At 50.3% G+C, this 12,447-nt stretch overlaps 5 protein-coding genes across 5 annotated transcripts; 2 read left to right on the plus strand and 3 right to left on the minus strand.

The window, feature by feature from the left end:
- Nucleotides 1-1,776: 1,776 nt before the first annotated feature.
- Nucleotides 1,777-5,334, minus strand: L3040_007551 (uncharacterized protein; the record flags this gene model as incomplete). The annotated part of the gene is made up of 1 exon (XM_007291243.2): nt 1,777-5,334. The coding sequence occupies one exon, from the start codon at nt 5,332-5,334 to the stop codon at nt 1,777-1,779; it is 3,558 nt and encodes a 1,185-aa protein (XP_007291305.2).
- Nucleotides 5,335-6,392: 1,058 nt separating this feature from the next.
- L3040_007552 (uncharacterized protein) lies at nt 6,393-7,377 on the plus strand (the record flags this gene model as incomplete). Its single annotated transcript, XM_007291242.2, has 2 exons — nt 6,393-6,425; nt 6,499-7,377. 2 exons carry the CDS (start codon nt 6,393-6,395, stop codon nt 7,375-7,377), a joined length of 912 nt encoding a protein of 303 aa, XP_007291304.2.
- A 406-nt stretch (nt 7,378-7,783) lies between these two features.
- Nucleotides 7,784-9,017, minus strand: L3040_007553 (uncharacterized protein; the record flags this gene model as incomplete). Its single annotated transcript, XM_007291241.1, has 3 exons — nt 7,784-8,020; nt 8,072-8,795; nt 8,854-9,017. 3 exons carry the CDS (start codon nt 9,015-9,017, stop codon nt 7,784-7,786), a joined length of 1,125 nt encoding a protein of 374 aa, XP_007291303.1.
- Nucleotides 9,018-9,349: 332 nt separating this feature from the next.
- On the plus strand, nt 9,350-10,117 carry L3040_007554 (60S ribosomal protein eL31; the record flags this gene model as incomplete). Its single annotated transcript, XM_007291240.2, has 5 exons — nt 9,350-9,399; nt 9,458-9,501; nt 9,569-9,666; nt 9,728-9,802; nt 9,911-10,117. 5 exons carry the CDS (start codon nt 9,350-9,352, stop codon nt 10,115-10,117), a joined length of 474 nt encoding a protein of 157 aa, XP_007291302.2.
- Nucleotides 10,118-11,314: 1,197 nt separating this feature from the next.
- L3040_007555 (uncharacterized protein) lies at nt 11,315-12,131 on the minus strand (the record flags this gene model as incomplete). Its single annotated transcript, XM_007291239.1, has 3 exons — nt 11,315-11,417; nt 11,468-11,800; nt 12,013-12,131. 3 exons carry the CDS (start codon nt 12,129-12,131, stop codon nt 11,315-11,317), a joined length of 555 nt encoding a protein of 184 aa, XP_007291301.1.
- Between the last annotated feature and the right edge of the window lie 316 nt (nt 12,132-12,447).

The raw sequence follows: 12,447 nt of genomic DNA on the forward strand, positions 1-12,447 counted from the left end.
AATAGTAGTACTAGTAGTACTACTACTTACGCCAGTGACCCTGTACGTGGTACTATAATTGTTAGAGTTGTGCGTGATGCATTAGACAAAAACTCAATATACTACTACAGAGAGACATTCAATTTACTACTAAGGCGTTGAAGCATACCACATTATGATTCACTAGTATTGAAGTATGGGGAATGATCACCGGCCAAGGGACCGAAGCTGGTGAGTCCTCACCGTCAGAGCGGAAAAGGATAAAATACCACGGTACAGGCATAAGTAGTATTACCCCTCGAGGGTGCCTCGAAAGTTTACCTTAAAGGGGAATGCAGGAGCATTTAGACGGTCAGCTGATCGTCCGACAACCATCTCTTTTAGGGACGATTTTAATAAGTTGGCATAGCTGGTGGATCACCCTAGGCCTATACTTAAGATTGAATAGTATTTGAAAACAAACGATTTAAAATATTTAAATCGTAGCTAAAATAAAACTATTTTATTCGATTAAATCGTTTTTTTTTAAATACTCGTCTTTTCGTATAAAAACCGTTTTGGGACCGTCTTCGAGCGTTTTAAGACCGTCCCATGGCCGTCCCATGGCCGTCCCTGAGCTTAAAACCGTCCCTGAAAACTTGAATTAGTAAGCAAATACCCTTTTAATGCTTGCTAATCTACCTTTTACTACCTTAACCACTTACTACACTCCCCCCTTATACCACTCCCCCCTTATATCACTACCCCTTTCTTGCGTAGGCTGCAAGGGCGGCCATCGTACGCGAGTAAACTTTTGCTAAATCGATCGATTTCGATTATAAAAAAATTAAAGCGTTGATATACAAGCCGTAGCAGCGATACCGAAAAATATCTTGGCGTCGAACTTTTTAAATTATTATTTAAACAATTTTATTTAAAAGATCATTTTTATCTATAACTATACCTTCTTTAAAATAGTCATCGAACTATTTCAATTTTTTAAAACGAGCTTATTAATAAGCCTGTTTTAAAAATATAAACGAAGACGGCTATGGGACGGCCACAAAACGGTCTCTTTTAATGGGACGGTCTTTTCGATAAACTATTCTTGAAAAGAGCTTAGTACTGAATTTAAGCGATCCAATAGCCGTCTCTTATAAAAGAGGATCAGAGGACCGTTCAAATGACCCCCTACTACCCTTTATGGTAGTTTCCACTATAGACCCTCTGCTTACCCTACCCTCAGGGCGTCACAATTACGCCTGGGACGTACTACGTCGCAGGCGTAAGTATTACCCCTCGAGGGTACGGAAAACAGGGGTTTTAAAGTGGAAACTAGACTTTGGAGGCACCCTCGAGGGGTAATAGTAGTACTTAGGCCTGTACCGTGGTACTACTACTAGTAGAAATACTACTACGTACCACGGTACAGGCCTAAGTAGTAGTAGTAGTATTACCCCTCGAGGGTGCCTCAAAAGTTTAGTTTCCACTCTAAACCCCCTGGTTACCCTACCCTCGAGGAGTAATAGTACTTACGCCTGGGACGTAGTAGTAGTAAGTATGGCAGTCAAACAAGTGTAAGCACTGCAGAACATCAAGCTCGAGAACGGATTGAATTAATAATAACAACTCCTTCTTCCTGTCCCAGACAACGCTTTCTTGCCATTGCTTGACTCCGTATAGATACATAGCGTATAGACATGTAGCTGAAAAGATCGAGTAAAAACAGAGGGAAAACAGTGCAGTGCCATGCATGCAACGCTAAATAGCGCCGAGATATCCCAATTCTAAAATGAAAAGACCTCCATTCTCCTAGCCCTATACGGCATCCAGGTTACCGAGCGGTACATACCCATCCTCTTGATTTCTCTTCCTGCCAGTAACAGCCCTCGCCAGGTCCGTGAACTTGCTCAACACGCCACCCATCATTCCCCATCCCTTGCCCTTCCGTCTCAATGGCCCCTTCTCCTCTGCAAGCACATCCTCCATCCATGTAGGGCGCCTCCAGAATTTCAGGAGAAGACTGCTGGCAACCACACTGACACTGGAGAATGCCATGGCAGCGCCTGCAGCCATGGGATGGAGGTGGTACCCGAAAGGAAGAAAGATACCCATTGCAAATGGAAGGCCGATAACATTGTATCCGCACGCCCAGCTCAGATTGAGCTTAATACGGCTGAAAATCGAGCGGGCGAGTTGGATTGAGGCTGGGATGTCCATCAAGTCATTGGGGCGCATGAGGACGATGTCTGCGGCTTCCATAGCTACATCTGTACCTGAAGACATGGCGATCCCAACGTCTGCAGATGCAAGAGCGGGGGAGTCGTTGATGCCGTCGCCGACCATGGCGACGCATTCACCTGCGTCTTGAAGCTTGCGGATGATGGTTTGCTTCTGGTCCGGCGTGACGCCGGCATGTACGTTTTCGGACGGGATGCCGACGATACGGGCAACAGCCAAAGCTGTAGAGCGCTGGTCCCCAGTGACAATAGCGGTCTTGACACCCATACGGTGCAGGGCGGCAATTGCTGCACGTGCGCTCTCTTTGACCGTGTCCGAGAGACAGAGATGTCCGGAAAAGGCACCATCGACCGCGATGAAGATGTTGGTAGTACCAGCTGATGCAGCCTTGGCTGAGCCGGCGGCCTTGATATTGGCTTCCTCGGAAGCGTTGATTGCTGCTTGAGGCACGTCGACTTTATTGTCGCGCAGGAAGCGGACGCTCCCGATCAAGACGCGGTAGCGAGCTCTTTCGGCACTGGTTGAAGGTTCGACGAGGGCGCTGATACCATTGCCTACGATGGCTTCAAATTCGCCGATACTACCGTCAATTGTTCCCTCAATGTCCATGCCCAGTTCGTTCTTTGCGGATGCAAGGATAGCTTTGCCGATAGGATGTTCACTACCCATCTCTGCAAGTCCAACGATTGACCACCAGAGCTTTCTTCTCCATGCATTATTTTGCCACGTGGGAACGAGACTGGAGTTTGCAACAGTCATCTTGCCAAGGGTAAGCGTTCCTGTCTTGTCAAGTACCATTTGCGTGATCTTCGTAGTAGTCTCCAAAGCAGCCCCGCCTTTGACCAGAATACCGTTCTCTGCACCTACACCAGTCCCTACCATGACAGCGGTTGGTGTGGCAAGACCAAGCGCACAGGGGCAGGCAAAGACGATGACCGAAATGCAGAGCTTGATACAGACCATAAACTTTCCACCACTAGCCTCATCAACGAAGATCTTGGGAGGGCTCGAGAGGACATGGCTGAGAATCATCCAAGTTGCAAAAGTGAAGAATCCAAGCAGCAGAATGATGGGTACAAAGTATCCTGCAATCGTGTCGGCGAGACGTTGAATAGGTGCTCTAGTAGTTTGGGCATCTTGAACAAGCTTGACGATCTGGCTGAGTTGAGTGTCTCGGCCTGCTCTGGTAACACGAAAATCGACACGACCTGTTCCATTGACAGTACCTCCGATGAGAAGGCCGCCCTTACGCTTCTGAACTGGCATAGCCTCTCCGGTTACCATACTTTCGTCCACGAAGGTTTCGCCGCGAGTGACAGTGCCGTCGGCTGGGATCTTGTCTCCAGGTCTCAGAATGACAATGTCACCAACTTCGATCAGCTCGGTTGGAATAATCTTCTCCTCGGCTGCACTTCCCTCTTGTTCAGTCTTGGGCTCCTTTCCGGATCCAATGGCGACCTGCCAACCCTCCGCAGCCTTTTCGGCCGCGATGGGATCAGCGTAAATAGTTGCCATGGAAGGGGCAAGAGACATAAGTCGTGACAATGCCTTTGATGTCTGTCCCTTGGCTCGATTCTCAAGGAATCGTCCGAGAGTGATGAAGGTGATCAGCATACCGCTGGTATCGAAAATAGTGCTGGGGCGAGTGTGAGGAGGTAGGAAGACGGAGACCAGCATGGCGGCAATACTGAAGAAGAATGCCGCAGAAGTACCAAGGACGACCAATACGTCCATGGTGGGCGATCCATGTTTCATGGACTTGTATGCAGAAATGTAAAAACGCTTTCCAATGCCGAATTGAACAGGTATCGTAAGAATTAAACAGATAATGTCGCCGAGGTAAAGACCGGGGAACAAAACCACTAAGCTACCGAAGTCGAGGGACGGGATAAACATGGGTATTATCATGCTGATGAGGAATACGGGAATGGCAAAAGCCAACGACGTCTTGAAAGCCCGCCGCCACTCAGTGATTTCTTTTGTTTTTGACAGAGACTCGAGCTGAGCGTTATTGTCATCGTTATCGGCCACAAGAGCATTGTATCCTTGGGCTTCAATTAGCTCAACCAAGGCTCGGAGTCCAGCCATGTTGGGATGATGTGAGACATTTAGCCTCGATGTCGCAAGACTGATTGTCGCCGAATCGACTCCGGGCACCGACCTCAGTTTGGCCTCGAGAGCTCTGGCGGCTGCCACATCTTTTACACCAAAGACTTTGAACTGCGCAACGGCTGCTGAAGTTGATTGTCCGACAGAGCCCAGGTGTGTGGACAGTACTTTAGCATCAAATCCTCTATCCTCGATGATCTCTGCAATCTTTTCGGATGTCAACTTCGCAGGGTCGTGGACGATCACTGCTCGTTCTGCTAATAAACTGATGTTGAACTGAACCACACCATCCAAGCCCTTGAAGCCGCCCTCAATAGCAGATGTGCATGCGCCGCAGGTCATTCCCTCAATCGCAACAGTAGTCGTTGCAACATTCTCTCTTTTCCCCGTGCTCTCACGGCGTGCCTTTAAACTCTTGGATGGTGCAGTTCTCATGCTCTCCACCACGGATGCTCCGAATCCTCGGTCCTCTATGATTTCGGCGATTTGCTCCGCAGTCAAGAGAGAATCGTCGTGTTCGACTACCGCCCTTTCCGACAACAGCGATATGCTGAAATGCTTCACGCCCGGTACATTCGCAAACCCCCCTTCGATAGCAGAGGTACATGCCCCACACGTCATGCCCTCCACAGCCAGCGTCGTCGTAGTTGTCCGCGGCGCATCTATTCCTCCCTCATCGTCAACTACTGCGTCATCATACAGGTATCCCTTATTATCGAATAAAGGCGACGGTAAATCTGTGGCTAGAACTTCCGCATCAAACCCACGGTCCTCGATCGTTTCTCGTAGTTGCTCGGCCGTTATCCGCTGCGGATTATGGACAATAACCGCTCTCTCCATCACCAAGCTCACAGAAACGTTGCCCACCCCGTCGACACCCTTGAAGCCGGACTCGATCGCAGATGTACATGCGCCACATGTCATTCCCCCAACTTTGAGCGTTGTAGTCGCCATGTGTGCCGGAGTGCCGATTGACGTTTGCGGAACTGCCTCTCTCGAGCCAACCTGAAGATATTTCGGCGCCATGGTTGACGAACTCGCTGACGCTCGAGCAGGTGCACTGGACGGGCAGCGGGAGGCTGGGTTGAAAGGTATGGGCTCAGGCCGGCGATTATGAGCTGATTGCGAATAGTAATGAGATGCGTACTAGATGAGGCAGGTCAGTATTAGACACCGTGCGATCCCAGTCACAGATGCACACAACAGCAACCGATGATCACCGCAACACTCACCGATTATAGAGAGCAGAAGACCAGCTCCTGCGAGTTTGGTGGCACTGCAGAAAGTCGGGGATTCTTGGACATGTATTTGCTGGGATCCTGTGCGGGCCGCCGCAAGAAAGGAACTTTCGGATCCAGAAATAGAGTCGGTAACGTAATAATACGAAGTAGAGAGTGGGTATCAGCAAAGGGAGATTTTTAGCTGTCGAATATGTACAAGTAGCATAAGGAAGAAGTAGAGACAACCGAGCGATTAGCACGACAAAGAGAAGAAGAACGAGGAGACGATTACGAGAAGTCGGGCGGCATCCACAGGTTATGTACGACGTCGCGACAAGTCTCGCACACCAAGCAACCAACCAACCAGCCGTGTCTCAACTTAGAAACATTGAACCCTGCCCACCCGGATAGACCGAGGACCTTCCGTAATCCAAAGTACCCATTTCTTTTCTCTCTCTCTCAAAAGAGGTTCGGTATTCTTTTCTTCTTTCTGTATATAAAAGATCGACTTCTGTACCTGTTACTTGACAGCGACGTAAATGAATGTTCGGATGTGTGATGAAGATGTGGAATCAGGCTTGCCAGACGGTCGCGCCATCGTCTTACCTCCGGTCGGCTAATGAATACTACGTACAGTAGTAGGTACCGGTACTTATAATGGAATGGCCTACGGAGTCCGGCGTAACAACTGATACAAGTTCCGATTCCGAGACTGGACATTGGACTGGTTTCATTGCAGGCCAAACAAATCAACATCAGCAAGCAAAGCTTGACTCCAGACCAAGCTTTCGAACCACAAAGCAAAGCCAATAATCCTCCACGCAGCGAAGAACTCTAGCTTCAACCTCATTCACAACCTTCAGGATGGAGCAAATCAAAGCTACCAACGCACTGGCCGTACCTCTCCCCCGACTCCAGCTTCCCATATACACACAACAGACTACACACTTACTAACCACAAGAAAACCAGCCCTTCCTTGCCCTCACTAAAACCGCCAACTCCCCGCGTGCAGCAGCCAACCTGATCGAGTCTGCCACCAGCGCACCCAACACCTTCATCTTCGCTGAGCTGCTCCAGGCCCCGAACATCCAAGCCCTGTCTTCCTCCCCAGATCACGCCCCTTCCCTCGCCCTCCTCAAGATCTTCAGTTATGGCACGTACGCCGACTACCTCATTTCTCAGACCACCCCACCGCTCCCCAAGCTGAACGCAGCACAGACACAGAAACTGCGCCAGCTCTCCTTCCTCACGCTCGCGAAGAACCAATCCGACCTGTCCTACAAGAATCTACTGCTAGCATTGGGCCTAGAGACTCCCAGAGAGCTGGAGGATCTGGTCATCTCAGCCATCTACGCTGGCCTCATCTCCGCTACGCTCGACCCATACCACCAGAATGTAGCAGTCTCGTCCGTATCCCCTCTCAGAGATCTGCAGCCCAACTCCGTGCCAGCTATGCTCAGCACGCTCAACGAATGGTCCGCTCGCTGCGTGTCGACGCTCGCCGACCTCGAGAAGCAGATCGCCAGCATCAAAGCCGAGGCCCTGAAGCGCCACAAGGAGGACGCGGAGTGGCAAACTACGCTGGAGAAGCTGTTGGATGGCAAACTTGAGGAGAAGAAGGGTCAGGCGACGAGTTTCGACGAGGGTGAGAAGGGAGTCAAGGGCAGCATTTTTCAGACGACGGGGAGGAAATTTGGGGGCTTGACGAGTAAGCGAGGAAACGGCGGATTGGGAGGCAACGGCGGAGACGATAGCATGGATGTTGACTCTGATGAGAACGAGGAGAAGAGTTCGAGGGCATCGAAGAAGAGGGGCTTCGGTTTGGGTGGTTTGGGTGGCAAGAAATAGATAAGATCGTTGGCCTGGTAATCGAATCAAAATTACGATGCAGAATGATAGCTTGGAGCTGAGCTACTCAGCATAGACAAACCTAGGAGCAGCTATGAATAGGAGAAGAACCTTTTATTTAAGGGTATTAAAAAGCAAATAACAGTATCTTGACAACAATAGTCATCATGAGCATCCTCAATAGGATCTCAAGCTTGAAATCATAAAGTCGTCGGAACGCCGGCCAGCAGGCATACAATCAGCCAGCCAGTCCTTCGCACAAATTTGCAGCGTTTGAATACCCCTGAACGCCTGCCTGGCAAGCCCAAGCCAAATTTCCGTAAAGCCTAACACCAGATGCCCTCCGAGACCACACCTCAACCAACCAACCAACCAACCAACCAACCACCCATGTACTGCAATTCTGTCACAACCTCTTTCCAGGAACAAAGATGAAGAGAACACAGGCGCAGGTAGTGAAGAAAATTGTGACACCAAGGACCATGATGGCTCGCTTGTTCAGGAGGCGGCGCACGTATGGCTCGCGGATCTGGGAGAAGCCCATGAAACTGTACTCGCTGTAGCCTGCAAGGGCAAGGATGGGGTCGAGGTTGTACTGGTGGGAACACAGAGCGTAGATGCCGATTGTGAATGGAATGATGAGCTGCATAAAGGTTATTACAAGTTCAAAGAGGAAACAAGCTAGATGACATACCCAGACTCTGGTATGTCGAGACTCATTAAGGAAGATGAGACAAAAGGCAGCCCAGAAGGCAGCAAAGAGGGAGAGGAGACCAATTATCAACCTCAACATTAAAGAAGGCGGGACAAGGTTGCCAAGGGCCTTTGCTCGTAGGAATCCTGGGAAGGCATCACGCTCCATAGCTTGGAATACGTAGTCCTTTGCGGCGTCAAAGACTTCTGGATCATCACGCCCTCGCTCCTCAATGGACTCGACAATTGCTGAGGTGATAGCATCAGGGAGGATGATCTCACGCTCAGCACCTGGGAGGAGGAACGTGTAAAGGATTTTTTCGGCGGAGGAACGGATATCGGCGCGAGCAACGGTGTGTTCAGGAGAATTCGAGTCCGAGGTCATCATTCCATGGCTGCTCATGAAGCTTGGTCTTGGGCGTTCAATGTTTTCTTGGGGAACATTGGATCCAAGGCTACCAGCTGGAGAGTGGCCCATCTGAGCTGCGTTGGCGGCGGCCTCTTCACGAAGATAGGCTGACATCTGAGCGTCTTGGTACCTCTCCTTCTCGCCTGCCAGCACCGATGGTCCTGATGGGCCCGCCTGTATGTCTCCGAGACCTTCAAGCAATGCGGATGATCGCTTTGAAGCAGACCTCTCGCCATCCGGTGTTCCTACTAATACGGACCGTCTGAGTTCACGGACATAGTGGCGGCACATTGACATGTGTTGAGCAACATCGAGCCTTTGTACTGTTAGCCTCCAGATCTTGCATCCTTCCGATACATCCCCCCCGAGCATACCAGAAGTCCAGATAATCCACAGATCTTTGCTGATCTCTCATGTATATGTAGTAGAAGAAGAGATCGACGGGTGCCAACGTTCTTCTGCTCAGCACCTCAAAGAGCGTGGGGAGCCTGTTCCGGTTGAGATCCGGCTGCGGAGAGGGGGAGTGCGTCTGCGCCATCTGAAGGAGATTATGGATTTGATTGTCGAGAGACGGTACTGATTAGGTCCGACCGAGAATTGAAGTGGAGTTGAAGTAGTCGTCGGACAGTCGGGAGATTGTAATCGTTTAATATTGTCTTTCGGTATGAGGTCAATGGAAGTGAGGGTGAACGAGTGTGCGGCGGCGCGAAAACCGCGAGAAGACAGCTGATGATCCCAGCACTCTATCAATAGAAGCGCTCTCGCAGTATTAGGTGAAGTTATTTACCTTAAACTTCGATCGCGCTCCTCAGCCTCCTCGGCTGCTCTCCCTTCCCTCCAAGTCGAGTTTCTGATGCCTAAGGCAACAATATGCTCGCACTAGCACGTTTTGGGAAGTTAAAAATGGGCCTAGAATTCGCGTAACTTTAGCGCCACCACAATAGAACCAATGTCTGAATTCAGCTTCTAAAATTTGAGGTGCACGACAACGAACTTCAACAACCAACTTGCGACCATCCACAGTACGTTCACAACAAGAAAAGCTCTATTGCGTTGCACGTCGGGAAACAGATCACTGACTTCAAGCAGAAATGTCGACCAAGACCAAGAAGCCTGCGGGCAAGACCCAACGTTCCGCCATCTCCGATGTCGTTGCTCGCGAGTACACCATCCACCTGCACAAGAGAGTACGTTCGATATGGAAGCGCCTAGGATCTGAAAGTGAGAAGGAGTGCTGATCGAATAAAGCTTCATGGTGTTACCTTCAAGAAGCGTGCCCCGAGAGCTATCAAGGAGATCAAGGCGTTCGCAACAAAGTCAATGGTACGCATCCACCTCGAGGACCCGCAAGTAGGAGGATATGCAGCGCTGGAAGCATTGAGGAGTTGGCTAGGTAAGCCGAGGTCGGCAGGGCTGACACGTAAAATTCAGGGCACATCCGACGTTCGTCTCGACCCCCAGCTGAACAAGAAGGTTTGGGAGGCTGGCATCAAGGGTGTCCCTTTCAGAATCCGCGTCCGCATCTCGAGAAAGCGTAACGACGAGGAGGGCGCGAAGGAGAAGTTGTACAGCTACGTCCAGGCCGTCAACGTGAAGAATGCGAAGGGGTTGCAGACGGTTCTTGTCGAGGATGCTTAGGTGATTTTTTTCATGGCATAGGTTTGGGTGGAGTTGATGATTGATGCCATTCGATTGCTGGCTAGCTTTATGAATGAAAGGGTCAAAATGGCGAATCAAAACACACACATACCCATACACAAGCACGTTTTCTGGGTATCTACACGCCTCATTGTGATACTTGAGGTGCTGATGGACTATGCGGCACGAACTCCCGAGCGAATGGTGGGAGAAAGTCTTTGGACAGCGTATGTTCCCTGGTGAAATTGGGAGCTCGAAATAATCTCTTTACCAGGCAATCTATATCTGGACGTGCGAGTGCCGCCCCTCTTCCACGACGAAGTATGCGCCTGTCCAGTTGAGCAGTGCACTCACTGACTCGGTATCCTTCTTCCCGCGTAACCTAGCAATATGGACATAGATATGCATGCCCTGATCTGCCGCCTTTGAGTCACAGAACCGAAACAGGGCGAGAGAATAGGATACACTTGGTTAGTATTGGTGATCAGCAGGAGGCAACGAACGGAGAGAGAATTTCTTCTACCCCCTCATTGTGAAATTAAGTCGGGAGTTGCGCTTATCGATATATATTCGCAGGCTCTCCCATTTCGAGTGAGAGGATACCCGATGCCGTACCATTCCCACTCCTGGTACCGAAGACTGTTTTCCCTCGTATCAATCAATGCCAGCTACTTTCTGTTCCAAGTACTCATGCTCGCGCTCGCGCTCGGTCCCGCCGCCTTCGATGCTGCCTTTCAATTCCTTCTCTCGCCTGGTATCGTGATTTATGGCAATCTCAGGAATCTGGAGATTATACTGGTAGGTCTACCACCCTACTTACCTCTAATTCATGGGTAGTATTCGGAGACAGTATTGCCATTGGCATTCAATCTCCCTGGCTAGAACCCGATCTCAAGGCTCTTAGTTTTGGATCTACCAACCACTCTACCCAGCAGGAAAATCCTCCAAGAGGCATAGTACAAGACTCGATTCAACGTCTTCAATTTCTGAATACAAGCATCCAAGGTATCTACAGCAAGGACAACGACCGCTCTCACTCCCATTTCAATGTCCGGTGGTATACGCCTTCCCTGCTTCCCAGACGATGCTGCCAGAAACGAACATTCCGTCCCATCGAAGTCAAGGTTCTCATTGTACACATTCTCCATGCCCATCAAGACCAACGCCCCACAAATTCAATTTCAACCCACGGATACTCTACTCGTCGTCAATGTCCTCATGGCGGCCAAGAACCTTCTTCTTGAACTCCTCCATATCCTTGTCCCACAGCTCAGCAGCCTCGCCGTTCAAGGGAGACGCGCTTTCTCTTCGTCAGCATTGACTTCGTAAGGAGAATGGGGAGATGCTTACTTGTTTGGCTCACCAAGCAAGCTTTGCAAACTCAACAGGACAGTCTGGATGTTGTAGGCAGCAGTCCATTTGTCCTTCAGGATATCCAAGCAGATGCGGCCGGAGAAGTCGACATTCGGGTGGTAGATGGGGGTCTTGAAGAGGACGGTTGGTGGGGCGTATGGGTAGTTGGAGGGGAAGGCGAAGGAGAGCTTGAAAGTCAGGTTGGCGTATGGGGTGTCGTCGGGGCCTTCAATAGTGGCGGTCCAGGAGAGGAGGTTACCATCAGCGGATGGGAAGGCGGAGATGCCAGGAGCGGAGGAGGTCATGAGCTGCATCAACTCGGTTTGTAGTCTGGCAAGGGCATTAGCAATTGACTTATAAAGGGATTTTTCGAGTGTTCAATGGCGCTGATAACAAAATTGGACAGGTTCTGAATACAGATGTAATGGTGCAGGTCCAATTGGCAAGGTGCCGAAACAGAATTCCATGTCCAACAAGAGCCGTAAGAAGCCAGGCACAACGGCATGCGCTTCGAACGGAAACAAAGACCCAAACAAACTGACCTCTTGGTGGTACTTTGAGCATCGGGGCCCTTTCTTGGAGCACTGAGCTTCGAAGCCTGTGCAGCGGGCAAGGTGCCTGGGGCCGAGTTCTGCGTATCCTCCATATCGAAGTCCGTCATGATGAATGCGAGAGCAAGCAAGTGAGGGCAAGAAGAAGTTGATTGAGCGAACAAAGAAAGAAGGTCTCGAATTCCTGAGAGGCAGAAGAATGTTTGAATGCAAATCAATCGACTGCGGATGCGAATGCAAATGCGCGAGTTGCGCCTGCAAGCAGACAAAGGTGTTGTTGGTGGGCAAATGGATATGCCATGTCTACTTGCTGGTTCACCAGGGGACGCGGGAAGCGAGGCTGAATTTACAGGTAGCCTTGACCACCGGTCAGCACGCGCCATCCTACGCGTTGGCACTGCCTTTCGAAACCCGCACGCGTTCATA

The sequence above is a fragment of the Drepanopeziza brunnea genome (genome assembly GCF_022702325.1).
Source record: "Drepanopeziza brunnea f. sp. 'multigermtubi' strain 214-2 chromosome Unknown ctg13, whole genome shotgun sequence".
Lineage (NCBI taxonomy): Eukaryota > Fungi > Ascomycota > Leotiomycetes > Helotiales > Drepanopezizaceae > Drepanopeziza > Drepanopeziza brunnea.